Source organism: Schistocerca nitens, chromosome 5 (genome assembly GCF_023898315.1).
Source record: "Schistocerca nitens isolate TAMUIC-IGC-003100 chromosome 5, iqSchNite1.1, whole genome shotgun sequence".
In the NCBI taxonomy this organism is placed as follows: Eukaryota; Metazoa; Arthropoda; class Insecta; order Orthoptera; family Acrididae; genus Schistocerca; species Schistocerca nitens.
In genome coordinates, this window is record NC_064618.1 from 94,793,314 (window position 1) to 94,807,892 (window position 14,579).

The following is a 14,579-nucleotide window of genomic DNA, read 5'->3' on the forward strand; positions in this document are numbered from 1 at the left end:
ATCTGAATTTCAGTTGGAGTATAAAATTTCGTTATTCTTGTGGTTTCAGCCAACTTCTGTTCCACCTACGAGACTGTGCCATAGACACACCTGCAGATAACAAATACTGTGTTAACATTTTCTCTTTCAGACCTACAGGCCTGTGTGTTTCCCTGTGAAATTAACTTGATCAAGCTAATGTTTTCTCTGAACATAGCTCTGAGTTCATCATTTGATCTACAGACACATTTCCATTTCCTCTGTGTGGTATTTGTCTGATGTACTATGAGGTTCCTAAAATTCTCCATCCAATAGCAGAGCTTGAGAAACCCAAGTCAGAAATTGTAGAATTGTGTTTAGCATCTGGTTTAAGCCCTCCAACTGCCTGCTACCGGAGGACTACCATTATTGGAAACAATACCACAGATTGTGAACTGTACACCATGTCAGTCAGCCTTTAGATAGAGGTCCATTCATGCCAACATGAACCACAGTTTACAGCTAACTGTGCCCAGTGAGCTCATTAGCTGCCAACACAGGCTCCCTCATTTCACATGAGACTTGATGAAAATACCAAATTCATAGGGATCTTCCTTTCCAACCTCCCAGCTATTTCCTTGGTAGGGCTCCATTTTCTGCATAATATTGGCGCTCTGAATGAGCAGCAAATGCACCCACTGCATTTACCTGAACCTTTCAGAAATATAGGTCCCAGTCTAAATAGACTAGGTATTTTTTGCTCGCTCGGGTGTGCTCACAGAAAGTGTCAGAATATCACATCTCTTTGTAATCTATAAGGAACTGGCCTACGGATTTTTAAATCCATCACTGCCTACCATTCACAGTCAGGTGAAGACAACCAAACTGACTAGGCACATTTGGAGATGCAGCAAAATCAGGGTTCCCATGCGATGCTAGAGCTGCAGCACCGGTCATCCCAGATGTCGCAGTGCTACCTTAGTTCAGAGCAATGTTGTTCAGAGTAAAATTGCTGAGTTTCCCCAGAGTGTTATAGAAATTATGGATAGAGCTTAAAAGCTATTTGGATGACACCTTTTGTGTTGACTGAAAGTAAAAGGCTCACAACAGCTGTATGTGCTGTGGATCTGCTTAAACAGTACTTCCAACTAGGTACCAGTGAACGAACAGACTAGATCTGTTCTTTTGTACAATTAATATCTATGGGGAGGTGTTCAGTATCCCAAAAGAGACTTAGAATCTGTTGGTTCAAGTAGAACATCGAATCTAACTTGTAGACTATATTCTTGTCACAGATGATGTTTCACAGAAGACATGAGAAGTTCCCAACGTTCAGGCTTTAGAGTTATGTTTGTGCATAATTGTGAACAAAATTATATTCGTCATACGTGTAATGAATGAGACCATTTGATCTCTTGTTTTCATTGTACACTTCTCAGGAAACATTTTCTTTCTTTCAGCATCTGAAAAAGTTGAAAACATGCGACCAGGTTCTTCTTGTTCCTCTTCTGATGCTCCATCTTCAAATGATGCAAATGCAGAAAAGGCCAATATAAACAACATTGAACAGTATGTGGAGTTGCTGTATGAAGATATTCCAGAAAAAGTAAATGGTTCAGCCCTGATATTACAATTAGCAAGAAATCCAGATAATCTGGAGGAACTTGCAACTAATGGTAAGTAATTTATTGCAAATAATAGATCTGGTAAACTTCTAAAGCATGCAAACTAATTTTCCCTTTCCTGAGGAACTAAAATGAATGCACTGAGCAGTTAATTTAATTTTCTTTAAAGATTTGTTATGTGCTATTGTTCATTTTGTGACTGCTTTCTTGCATAATGATTGTACACATGTCCCATTTACCAAGTTGCATCATGTGTGTTCATATCAGACATTTCTGTTTAACTATTTCAGATGCTCTCTCTCTTTTGTGTGTATTTCCTCAGTCTTCTGTGGCAAGCATTGGGGCCATTATTGTCTATGAAATTGCTTTTACACTGCAGTATGTTAACCAATGAAACTCTGAAATCATATGAACATCACTTAAATATAAAATAAATGAGGATGGGCAACCAATCACTTCCAGATAAATTGCGTTTGATGTGCACTGCCGCACAAAGAGCATATAATTTGAGAACCTTTTGATTGTTTTCTTCGTATAGTATACCTGCATGCACACACACACACACACACACACACACACACACACACACAAAAAATCTGCCTTCGTAGTGACGGCAGACCATTACCTCAAACTATCTTTGTGGACGAGAACAAAAATCATTGGAAGAAATGAGTCTACCCACAGTCAACATAAGATAGGCAACAAGAATTATATTTAGTTGAAGGCGAAGCAACATAATACGATGGAAGTAATAGTGAGATGTTAACAACATATCAGATTTAAAAAATCGCTTAGAGGAGGATAGTCTACATCATGTCCACAGCATTCTATAACATAAATGTGCCCAAAATTGTTCCAAATGGTGAATACCTTGTGGAAATTGGTCAACTTTTTCTGGATATGCATTTGTCATGCTCATAGGTTTGGCTTCAGGGGGTAGCTGATGTTACCAGTCCTCTGTAAGCATAATGTCTGGGTTTGCTTCAACTTTGAAATGACAAAATAATTCATGACTGTGCAATGGGCACACTATTTTGGCAGCTGACAACATTCACTAGGTATACTGATGAACTGTGCTCATTGGACACTTGAGCTCTGGCTGTACATCCGTAACAAAATTGTCATCAGTTACATGTGGCCAAACTGAAGAGTTACAGTTCTGATGTGACTTTTACAGATTCTCTGTTCTTGTATCTGAAACAAGCCTCCACTAAGTCTCATAGCACTAAATAGACTGTCAGGTGAAATGCTTGTACCCTGGTGTAAGTAATCCAAGGGGGGAACAGAAAAGACTTGTGAAACCATGAAAATTTTGTTCTGTCTTTTGAACAATTTAGTTTCTGGTTTCAGTTTTCTAATGTGTTTCACTTTTATTTTTTATTCAAGCATACAGAGAACCCAGATCACTGTAGATATTACATAATTTATGTTGATTCCATTTTCTGCCAACACAAGTGTATGATCCATTTACGTTTCACTGTCAAGTGAATCTCAGATTTTTGTTGTAGCTGCAGTCTTTGTGTACATGGAATTATGTTACTAGAATTCATTGGTAAGCCATGTATTACTTGCTAAAATGCCAAAATACAAAAATTAATATTTTGATTCCAGAATCTGTGTTGAGCGCCTTGTCACGAGTTTTGAGAGAAGACTGGAAGAAAAGTATAGAATTAAGTACAAATATTGTTTACATATTCTTTTGTTTTTCAACTTACTCACAGTTTCACCGTGTTATTCTACAGTATAAGGTAACTCTTGTTTCATTATTAGAATACTTTTCGTGTGTAAAATTTGTCGGCTTACTATTTTAGTTAAATCTCACAAAGCATTTTCAGAGTTCCTTGTTTGCATGTATATACTACTGAGAGTTATTTGAAACTGCATGCTGTATCAACTATGATATAGCTTGACTGCTATGAATTTCATCATACTCCTATGTTTGAAATATTTCTTTTGTAGATAGGATCACTCTGCATGGAAATTATAGACTATGAACTTCGACGGTATGATCAATGGAAAGAAGATAAAGAGTCAAAGCGAAGGAAGTGTGAAGGCAATCAAAACAGATGCTCAATGTCAGCAATTGAGAGTCACCGTTATCAGTCTGAAAGTATTGATGTCCCATCAGAACCGAGGCGACGCCTTGCTGATGGAATTTCTCACATACCCATAGCAGCTGGAGAGAATCGGAGAAGGCCTATAGAAGGCATTCATAGTGCTAATGATGGATGGAAAAAACAGCTAAATTACCAGAGTTCTCAGGCTGCTGAATCCCCAAGTGACATCAAAAAATTAACAGAAGATTATGAAAAAATGAAGCTGAAGTTTCAGAACCTAGTTAAGAAGCAAGATCAGCTACTAAGAGGTAACGTGTTTGATAATGTTTTTATTTGTATGGCATAATCTGATTGAGTAGTATCTACAGCAAGGTTATTACATTTTTGCAAACATTCAAGTCTTTGATCGACAACATCAAGTATGTATCCCTCCCATCAGTGTGCATTACTTTTGTGAGAGTCCCAAATATAATGATTTTGTTGAACAGAACAGATATCACTGTTTGGCAGCTAGTTTTCAGGAGCTCTCATTCCAATTTTTTTTTTTTTTTAAAAAAAAAGCTGCAACTTCAAGTATGGTTTAGAGTCTCTGTGCAATATGTTTTAACTTTGGCATACAGTAAAGAAATTACGTTTGTGTGGGATCATGCCATTGCAACCCCCCCCCCCCCCCCCCCCCCGCCTGTCTCCCCTCCTCCTGAAGACGTAAATGTTGTTTATTTTTACACAATTTCATAGATCCTTTTATGTGCTTGGGAATATAGAATGTTGAATGAGTAAAGAATTTATAAATGATTAATGGAAAATCTCATATAAAGATGTGAAACAAATACTAACAAAGAGAGAGAGGGGCTGGCCAGTACTTACCTCAGCTCAGTACAGCCGATAGATACACAACGCTTCAATGCTTCATAACGTGGGTTGTGAGTAACTGAATCTACTTTCGCTTCTTCCCTTTCTTTCCCCTCTCTCCTCCCTGATGAAGGAACATTTGTTCCGAAAGCTAGGAACGTAAATTTTTGGTTCTGTTTTTTGTGTATCTATCGGCTGTACTGAGCTGAGGTAAGTACTGGCCAGCCCCTCTATTTCTTTGAAAGAATTTATAAATGTAGATTAAATAGAAAATCGTACAGTTAATTTACAGAAACAATTACAGAAAAAATAAAAATATGATACTAGAAAAAATCAAAAACAAAGTGAAAAAAGACATCATACAAGAACTACCACATGTTGTACAATATACAAACAGTAAACATATAACGATGTAAATAAGCAATTTCTGACAACACTGGATAGGTAAAATATCTATTCACCAAGTGGCAGCAGGAGAACACGTATATAAAAAAAGGTTTTACATGTGCAAGCTTTCGGAGTCAGTGGCTCATCCTTCTGGCAGTTGGTTGAAGGAGAAGGAAGAGGGGTGAAGGAAAAGGACTGGAGAAATGTAAGTAAAGGGGTGGATTTTAAAAAAGTCACCCAGAACCCTGGGCCAGGGGAGACTTACCAGACAGGATGAGAAGGAAAGTCTGATTCATCCCATCAGGTAAGTCTCCCCTGACATGGTGTTGTGTGTGACTATTCTGAACTGTAGTGCTTTTTCTAAATCTCTCTAGTCCTTTTCCTGGCTCCAAAAGCTTGCATATGTAAAACCTTTGTGTGTGTGTGTGTGTGTGTGTGTGTGTGTGTGTGTGTGTGTTTTCTCCTGCCACCACTTGGTGAGTAGAGCTTACTTTAAACAATAAAAATATATGCATACAAGATTATACTTCTGTGTTAAAAAATTCTTCTAATGAGTAAAAAGTCTTATCAAGTAAATCCATCTGTATTTCATACTTAAATAATGCACTATTACTTTGTAGGCCATTGGTGTTAATTGTCAATGAATTTGATATTTTAATACCAGAATATAATGGAGGTCAGCCTTCCTTCTTGTATTATGGTTATAGTACATTCCATTGGTTTTGTACTGCACAGGACTGTTAACCGTGAAGCTCATAATGGAATAAATATATTGGGAAGTTGTAGTAAGTATCCCAAATTTCTTAAAGAGATTATGACAAGACGTCCTTGAGAGCACTCCACACACATTTCTGACAGCTTTTTTCTGCAACCAGAAAATTTTCTTTGATGTGTGTTAGTAGCCCCAGAAGATAATCCCATAGCACAAAATACAGTGGAAGCACCCAAAGTAAGTGGATTTTTTTCACTGATATCTCCAATTTGTGATATTGTCTAATGGCAAAGATAACTGAGGACAAACTTTATTTGATGTGGACGATGTTCTGTTCCCAGATAACACGGTTATCTATTTGGAGGCATAAGAACTTGTTGCAGTGCACCATTTGTAGTTGCTAATGGTAATGTGTAATAGATAACTCCTTTGGGAATTTGTGATCAGAGTTGTACTGGATATAATTAGTTTTCCTCATATTTACTGACAGTGGGTTTACTTTGAACCAGGTTAGGAGTTCTGAAAGTTGAACACATACAGTTAATTAAAATATCCTGCAAAATAATGCTGAGAAATAGGTATGACAGATAGAAATGAGCTGACAGTTGACTGTGCACATGTACAACAAGAGATTGACCTCCTGAAAAGCCAAAATATCTTAGAATACAGTATATTTATTTATTTTATTTATTTATTTATTTATTGTTCTGTGGGACCACATTTAGGAGAAGTCTCCATGGTCATGGAACGAGTCAATACATGAAATTATAACACGATTGTAGAAACAGAATGAAATGAAATATAAGAAACATATTCAGGCGACAAGTCGTTAGTTTAAATAAAGAAAATCACGATTGTAACACTAGAATTTGCTTAATTTTTTAGCTCTTCCAGGAGCTCCTCGACAGAATAGAAGGAGTGAGCCATGAGGAAACTCTTCAGTTTAGACTTAAAAGTGTTTGGGCTACTGCTAAGGTTTTTGAGTTCTTGTGGTAGCTTATTGAAAATGGATGCAGCAGAATACTGCACTCCTTTCTGCACAAGAGTCAAGGAAGTGCATTCCACATGCAGATTTGATTTCTGCCTAGTATTAACTGAGTGAAAGCTGCTAACTCTTGGGAATAAGCTAACATTGCTAACAACAAACGACATTAAAGAAAATACATACTGTGAGGGCAATGTCAAAATTCCCAGACTATTGAATAGGGGTCGACAAGAGGTTTTCGAACTTACACCATACATAGCTCGAACAGCCCGCTTTTGAGCCAAAAATACCCTTTTTGAATCAGAAGAATTACCCCAAAAAATAATACCATATGACATAAGCGTATGAAAATATGCGAAGTATACTACTTTTCGTGTTGAAATGTCACTTATTTCAGATACTGTTCCAATTGTAAATAAAGTGGCATTTAGTTTCTGAACAAGATCCTGAACATGGGCTTTCCACAACAACTTACTATCTATCCATACGCCTAGGAACTTGAACTGTTCCGTCTCGCTTATAACATGCCCATTCTGTCTGATTAAAATGTCAGTTCTTGTTGAATTGTGAGTTAGAAACTGTAAAAACTGAGTCTTACTGTGATTTAGCATCAAATTATTTTCCACAAGCCACGAACTTATATCATGAACTACATTATTTGATAATGTTTCAATATTACACACAAGATCCTTCACTACCAAGGTGGTGTCATCAGCAAACAGAAATATTTTTGAATCACCTGTAATACTAGAAGGCATATCATTTATATAAATAAGAAACAGCAGTGGCCCCAGCACCGACCCTTGGGGAACGCCCCATTTAACAGTGCCCCATTGGGACTGAACATCATTACCACTCTCAATATTGCGGAGGATTACCTTCTGCTTTCTGTTCTTAAAGTAGGAGGCGAACCAATTGTAAACTACTCCCCTTACTCCATAATGTTCCAACTTCTGCAGTAATATTTTGTGGTCAACACAGTCAAAAGCCTTCGTTAAATCAAAGAAAACACCTAACGTTCGCAACCTTTTATTTAATCCATCCAAAACCTCACAGAGAAAAGAGACTATAGCATTTTCAGTTGTTAAGCCATTTCTAAAACCAAAATGTACATTTGACAGCAAATTATATGAATTTAAATGCTGCAGTAACCTTGTATATACAACCTTCTCGATAACTTTAGCAAACACCGATGGCATAGAAATAGGTCTATAATTGTCAACATTATCCCTGTCTCCCTTTTTATAAAGTGGCTTCACTACCGAGTACTTTAATCGGTCAGGAAACCGACCACTCCTAAAGGAAAAGTTACAGATATGGCTAAGTACTGAGCTAACATACGTGGAACAATACTTCAGTATTCTGCTAGATACCACGTCATATCCATGAGAGTTCTTGGTCTTTAGTGATTTAATTATTAACTCAATCTCCCTCTTGTCAGTATCATGGAGGAGCATTTCAGGTAACAGTCTCGGAACACTTTTTTCTAAGAGCGCTATATGATTCCCTGTTGGGACTAGGTTTCTATTTAGTTCACCTGCTATATTCAGAAAGTGATTATTAAGTACTGTACATATATGCGACTTATCAGTAACACGGACATCCCCACTACGCACTGATTCTATATTCTCGACCTGTCTCTGCAGACCAGCCACTTCCTTTACGACTGACCATATGGTTTTAATTTTATCCTGAGACTTAGCTATTCTATCTGCATACCACATACTTTTTGCCTTCCTAATAACTTTTTTAAGCACCTTACAATACTGTTTGTAATGGGCTGCTGCATTTAGATTGTGACTGTTTCTAACGTTTTGATATAATTGCCACTTTGTTCTACAAGATATTCTTATCCCTTTAGTCAGCCACCCAGGCTGCCTGTTTGTGCTAGTACCCTGTTTTGAACATTCTAACGGAAAGCAACTTTCAAAGAGCACGAGAAAAGTCTTGAGGAAAGCATTATATTTATCGTCTACTGTATCAGCACTATAAACATCTTGCCACTCTTGTTCCTTGATAAGGTTTACAAAAGTCTGTACAGCAACTGGATCAGCTTTCCTAAAAAGTTGGTAACTATATTTAACATGTGTTGCAGCACAAAAATCTTTTAGACTTAAAATTTGTGCATCATGATCTGAAAGGCCATTCACCTTTTTGCTAACAGAATGCCCTTCTAATAATGACGAATGAACAAAAATATTGTCTATGGTTGTTCTACTGTTCCCTTGCACTCTCGTTGGAAAGAATACGGTTTGCATAAGATTATATGAATTAAGGTGGTCTACCAGCATCCTTTTCCTTGCACAATCACTTATACAATTAATATTGAAGTCACCACATATAACTAACTTTTTGTATTTCCTATAAAGTGAACCAAGAACCTCCTCTAGCTTTAGCAAAAATGTTGTGAAATCGGAGTCTGGGGATCTATAAATAACAACAGTAAGAAGTTTAGCTCCACTAAATTTAACCACACCTGCACAACATTCAAACACCTTTTCAGTGCAGTACTTTGAAACATCAATTGACTCAAATGGGATACCGTTTTTCACATACATGGCTACTCCCCCACACCGCAAAGAGCTCCTAGAAAAGCTGCCAGCCAACCTGTATCCTGGTAAAGGAAGCCTCTGAATTATCTCCTTATTTAAGAAGTGTTCAGATATACCAATAATTTCAGAGTCAACATCTATAAGCAGTTCACTAACTTTATCTCTAATACCTTGTATATTTTGATGAAATATACTAATTCCCTCATTAATCGGATACCCAAGCTTTGTAGAAAGTGGTTTCTTTGTTAGAGAGACTTCCCTTAAGCAGGAATACCTATCAGCTGACTTCAATCTAAAAAAGGTACAGCTCTAACACCCACAACTACCGGAATTTTCCCATGAGTGATCCCACCACCCCCACATATGCTGTCACCTATAAGTTTTGCCAACCTCCCCTTCCCATACCTGTTGAGGTGTAGGCCATGTCTAGTGAAACCCGTCCTGCCGATAGACTCCACCGACACCACTGAAATGTGACTCATGCCTTCTGTCATTAGCGCACCCCCAAGTCTCATGTTATTACGCCTGACGGCTGTATGAAGATGAGGCTGATCGTGACGCTGAAACAGTTCCACGAAATGCACATTCGTGTTGCCAGTCTGAGTGGCTATCTTTTCCAGGTCACCATCTATGTCATACTCCCCATCCCTATCAATACTATTACCAGCCCCACCCACAATCACTACCTGATCCTCTTTAGTAAAATCCCTACATAACCCCCCTATGTTAAAAGTCACCTGAGCCAATCCTGCATTAGGCTTCACAATGCTGGTGACCTGGTACTCACTCCCCAAAACTTCCTGCAACTGCTGGCCTACACCTCTACCATGAGAACTACCTAACAGCAGAACCTTCTTCTTTCTCTTAGACTTTGCAACTGTCCTAGCCACCGTAACTGCTGAGGTCTGCTGTATACTTCCTACATCTACAGCTACTAGAGATTCCTCTCCACTAGACTCTGACAGTTGGTCATATCTATTACAAACACCAATAGTAAAACTATCTGAAAATCTCCTTCTCCTAGCAGATCTCTTGCCAACAGCCAGCTCCCATTCCCCAACCCCCTTCTCCCTCCTCATCCTATCTAGCTCCTCCTGTGCGTTTTCCAACTGCACCTGAAGGGCACAGATCTTACGCTCCTGCTCCTCTATCAACTTACTCTTGCTACATAACCTGCAGTTCCAGGAGAGGATCTCACCAGAATGCCCACTGGCTTCCCCACTGCATTCCCCCCAGTGAAAATACTTCGCACAAGTCTCACACCACAATCCACTGCTCACGAACCTACGGCAAAGCCCACACTTCTCACTCATGGTAAAATTTTACAATTATTGAAACAAGAAAACAACTTTATCTAAGTTCCGCTACTACAATAAGAAGATGTTAAAAACTGACTACAATAATCACAAACTTGCTCTACAAGGGAAGTAACTACTATTATTGACAGTATTAATCAACAACAAATGAGAATATAACAAAATACTAACACAGAAAGAAAATCAAACGTCTAATGACAGTAACGAAACTGAAAGTAGTTCGCAAAAATTTCTTCTGAAGTTATTTCACCGGAAAACACCAAGAACACCGGTTGAAGACTACTAAAGTTCCTAAATAAACTACTATACACAAACAATTAATTAGTACTTAGCTTTCGATGCGCCGCTACAGCTGCAACTGGTCTGCGTGGAATGTAAACACGGGTAAGAGGTTTAGTTGCTCGATACGAAACACTCACAAATATCAGGCCACAACACAAGAAATGCAGAGGTGAATGAAGAAACCACTAATAAGTCACTTATATAGTAAATATTATCACAAAAACAGTTAAAATATATATCTGAAACCTAAAAATAGATGAAAACTTAGAGAGCGATCTCACACGCAGTCACGCGCTTATGACTGGGCTTAATGCCTAGATCTGGATAAGAAATCGAAAACTCAGGAAAGAGAGAATACACTCCTGGAAATGGAAAAAAGAACACATTGACACCGGTGTGTCAGACCCACCATACTTGCTCCGGACACTGCGAGAGGGCTGTACAAGCAATGATCACACGCACGGCACAGCGGACACACCAGGAACCGCGGTGATGGCCGTCGAATGGCGCTAGCTGCGCAGCATTTGTGCACCGCCGCCGTCCGTGTCAGCCAGTTTGCCGTGGCATACGGAGCTCCATCGCAGTCTTTAACACTGGTAGCATGCCGCGACAGCGTGGACGTGAACCGTATGTGCAGTTGACGGACTTTGAGCGAGGGCGTATAGTGGGCATGCGGGAGGCCGGGTGGACGTACCGCCGAATTGCTCAACACGTGGGGCGTGAGGTCTCCACAGTACATCGATGTTGTCGCCAGTGGTCGGCGGAAGGTGCACGTGCCCGTCGACCTGGGACCGGACCGCAGCGACGCACGGATGCACGCCAAGACCGTAGGATCCTACGCAGTGCCGTAGGGGACCGCACCGCCACTTCCCAGCAAATTAGGGACACTGTTGCTCCTGGGGTATCGGCGAGGACCATTCGCAACCGTCTCCATGAAGCTGGGCTACGGTCCCCCACACCGTTAGGCCGTCTTCCGCTCACGCCCCAACATCGTGCAGCCCGCCTCCAGTGGTGTCGCGACAGGCGTGAATGGAGGGACGAATGGAGACGTGTCGTCTTCAGCGATGAGAGTCGCTTCTGCCTTGGTGCCAATGATGGTCGTATGCGTGTTTGGCGCCGTGCAGGTGAGCGCCACAATCAGGACTGCATACGACCGAGGCACACAGGGCCAACACCCAGCATCATGGTGTGGGGAGCGATCTCCTACACTGGCCGTACAGCACTGGTGATCGTCGAGGGGACACTGAATAGTGCACGGTACATCCAAACCGTCATCGAACCCATCGTTCTACCATTCCTAGACCGGCAAGGGAACTTGCTGTTCCAACAGGACAATGCACGTCCGCATGTATCCCGTGCCACCCAACGTGCTCTAGAAGGTGTAAGTCAACTACCCTGGCCAGCAAGATCTCCGGATCTGTCCCCCATTGAGCATGTTTGGGACTGGATGAAGCGTCGTCTCACGCGGTCTGCACGTCCAGCACGAACGCTGGTCCAACTGAGGCGCCAGGTGGAAATGGCATGGCAAGCCGTTCCACAGGACTACATCCAGCATCTCTACGATCGTCTCCATGGGAGAATAGCAGCCTGCATTGCAGCGAAAGGTGGATATACACTGTACTAGTGCCGACATTGTGCATGCTCTGTTGCCTGTGTCTATGTGCCTGTGGTTCTGTCAGTGTGATCATGTGATGTATCTGACCCCAGGAATGTGTCAATAAAGTTTCCCCTTCCTGGGACAATGAATTCACGGTGTTCTTATTTCAATTTCCAGGAGTGTACATAGAAAAAAGGGTATCTTAAAAAATAATGATGAATGCAAGAAGAGAAATTATTTAGTTCCGTTTAATAAAACTGCGCAATTAACTACAGATGTGTGAAAAGTGTAATCCTTTATGCACACTTGACCCCAATAAATGAGAGAAAACTATGCTATAAGATGTTTGAACAGTGGTATCTAAGAGAAGCATGAACACTTTGAGCCAGGATTCCAGTCCTCTCTTAACAACCTACACCATCACAACAGCCATCAGCAGGAACTCTTTTACATTCACTAGCAGAGGAATCAGGCAAAATCCACAAATTTTCCTCCAGCTGTAGTGTCCTGGACAAACCAACATCATCTACCACAGACATCACTCTGCCTCACCAGCCCTATATGACACAGACCAAAGACACAAAGGAACTTGAGAAGTAAGAGAGGACTCACAAATTGTTTACAGCAATATCTCAGTAAATCAGAGGACACTGAAACAAGTCATTTACAGACCTCAAAACAATATAGTAAATAACAATTGAATAAGAAATTACATTTCTAATAAAGGTAAATGAAAACAGAAAATTTTAGCACTGAAAATCTGTTTTAAAAAATCTAAAGTGTATTTTTGTTTCAATTTCTGAAACCTCGACTTTGTAGCTACATCATGCCACATCTTTATCCACAAAATATCTATAACTGTAGCAGTTGGCTGTTGTTCCAAATATTTGAGGACAGTCTCGAATGCATTCTTTGCCGTAGAGTTGCTGATCTTTTCGTCTTCTTCCTTTTATTCTTCATCTGACTACTCTTGCTCAACACAATACTCTTGCCAAATGAGATTGATGATCTGTTCTCGTCAAGTTCTTTATAGCTAAGAACATTCTGCCAGCCATTCCTCTGCAACTGTAGGCTGGATATAATTCTGAATTTGCAAATCAGTGACTAAATCTGCAATGTATGATTTATTAGTTTTGGAAGGTCTTGCTCTTGGTTTAGGCCAGGACTGATATTCTTCCATGATTTTTGTAGAGAGAGTTTCTTAAATTCTTCCCAAGCTTGAGCAACTGTGAAAATTGCATCTTTTATGTTGAGGCTTTTCATTGCTTCAAAAATATCACAACCCTTTTTGGTGCAGCTTTTTTGTTTATGATGGGGTCTCAAAATTGGGGACCCCTTATATCTTTCCTGACAAAACTAGACCACCGCAGCATAATCCAGGAGCTAAAGTGTAGGATTTTTCAATGCTGTTCTAGTTTTAAAGCATTCTCACCATCTACAGTTAACTAAAAAGCTTCAAGATCGATTTGGTTCTTCTTCCAGTCTCTAATGATTGTGGCTCCAACTCCCATTTCAGAAGCTAATTTAGTAACTGACTCACCTTTGTCAAGTCTTAGCAAAATGCTTAGTTTCTGCTCGATTGTGGACACAACATGTTTCTTTTTCTGATTTTTAGCCACTTTTAGTCTTCCAGAATTCCTACACTTCTTTGTTACAACTGAGTAAACTATAGAAAATTACACAGTAACTTTAAACTTAAAATAAATACAGTAATAAATGTAAAAAGCATAGAGATAGAACAGCAGATTTAAGACAACAGTAAATTCCAGCAGTACAGTAGTCTGTCATCTGAACATGCCTGAGGAGAATGACTCACATGGACAGCTGTTGTGACAGCAATAAAATCCATCGATAATGCTGTCACACTGTTCAGCGTGGAGTGCAGATGGGTGGTCAGATTCACAGTCAGATAATCTGAGAAGTCAGTTAACTTAAGGAGGATAAGCGAGGTTCTAATACTATGGAGGCTGATCATGTTGGGATAAGATTACTCTCTCAGGGTATAGTTGTCACTCTGATGGCATCGTAATGTTGCTCATGATAAGAGTATAATGGGCAGCATCAGTCTGACCATCTATTCTGTGAAGTATCCCAAATCCATAGGGACACGTCCAGGTGCAAACTGTCACAGACACACAGCCACTGTGTGATTGCTCATGCATATATATGAGGTCAAAATGGATGCCATGTTGCCTATGCTGAAGCACTGGACCACCATTCACTGTATAAAATACTGAGTCTTCAGACTATTTTATG

General features: G+C 39.9%; 1 protein-coding gene across 2 annotated transcripts in view; it reads left to right on the forward strand.

Annotated features, from left to right (window-relative positions):
* Positions 1 to 14,579, forward strand: part of LOC126259562 (kinesin-associated protein 3) — a 212,163-nt gene that overhangs the window by 38,112 nt on the left and 159,472 nt on the right. For both annotated transcript variants that reach the window (XM_049956458.1, XM_049956459.1), the window contains exons 4-6: positions 1,419 to 1,634; positions 3,195 to 3,331; positions 3,543 to 3,948. In XM_049956458.1, the coding sequence (XP_049812415.1) occupies positions 1,419 to 1,634; positions 3,195 to 3,331; positions 3,543 to 3,948 (759 nt within the window). The remainder of the gene's footprint in view (positions 1 to 1,418; positions 1,635 to 3,194; positions 3,332 to 3,542; positions 3,949 to 14,579) is intronic.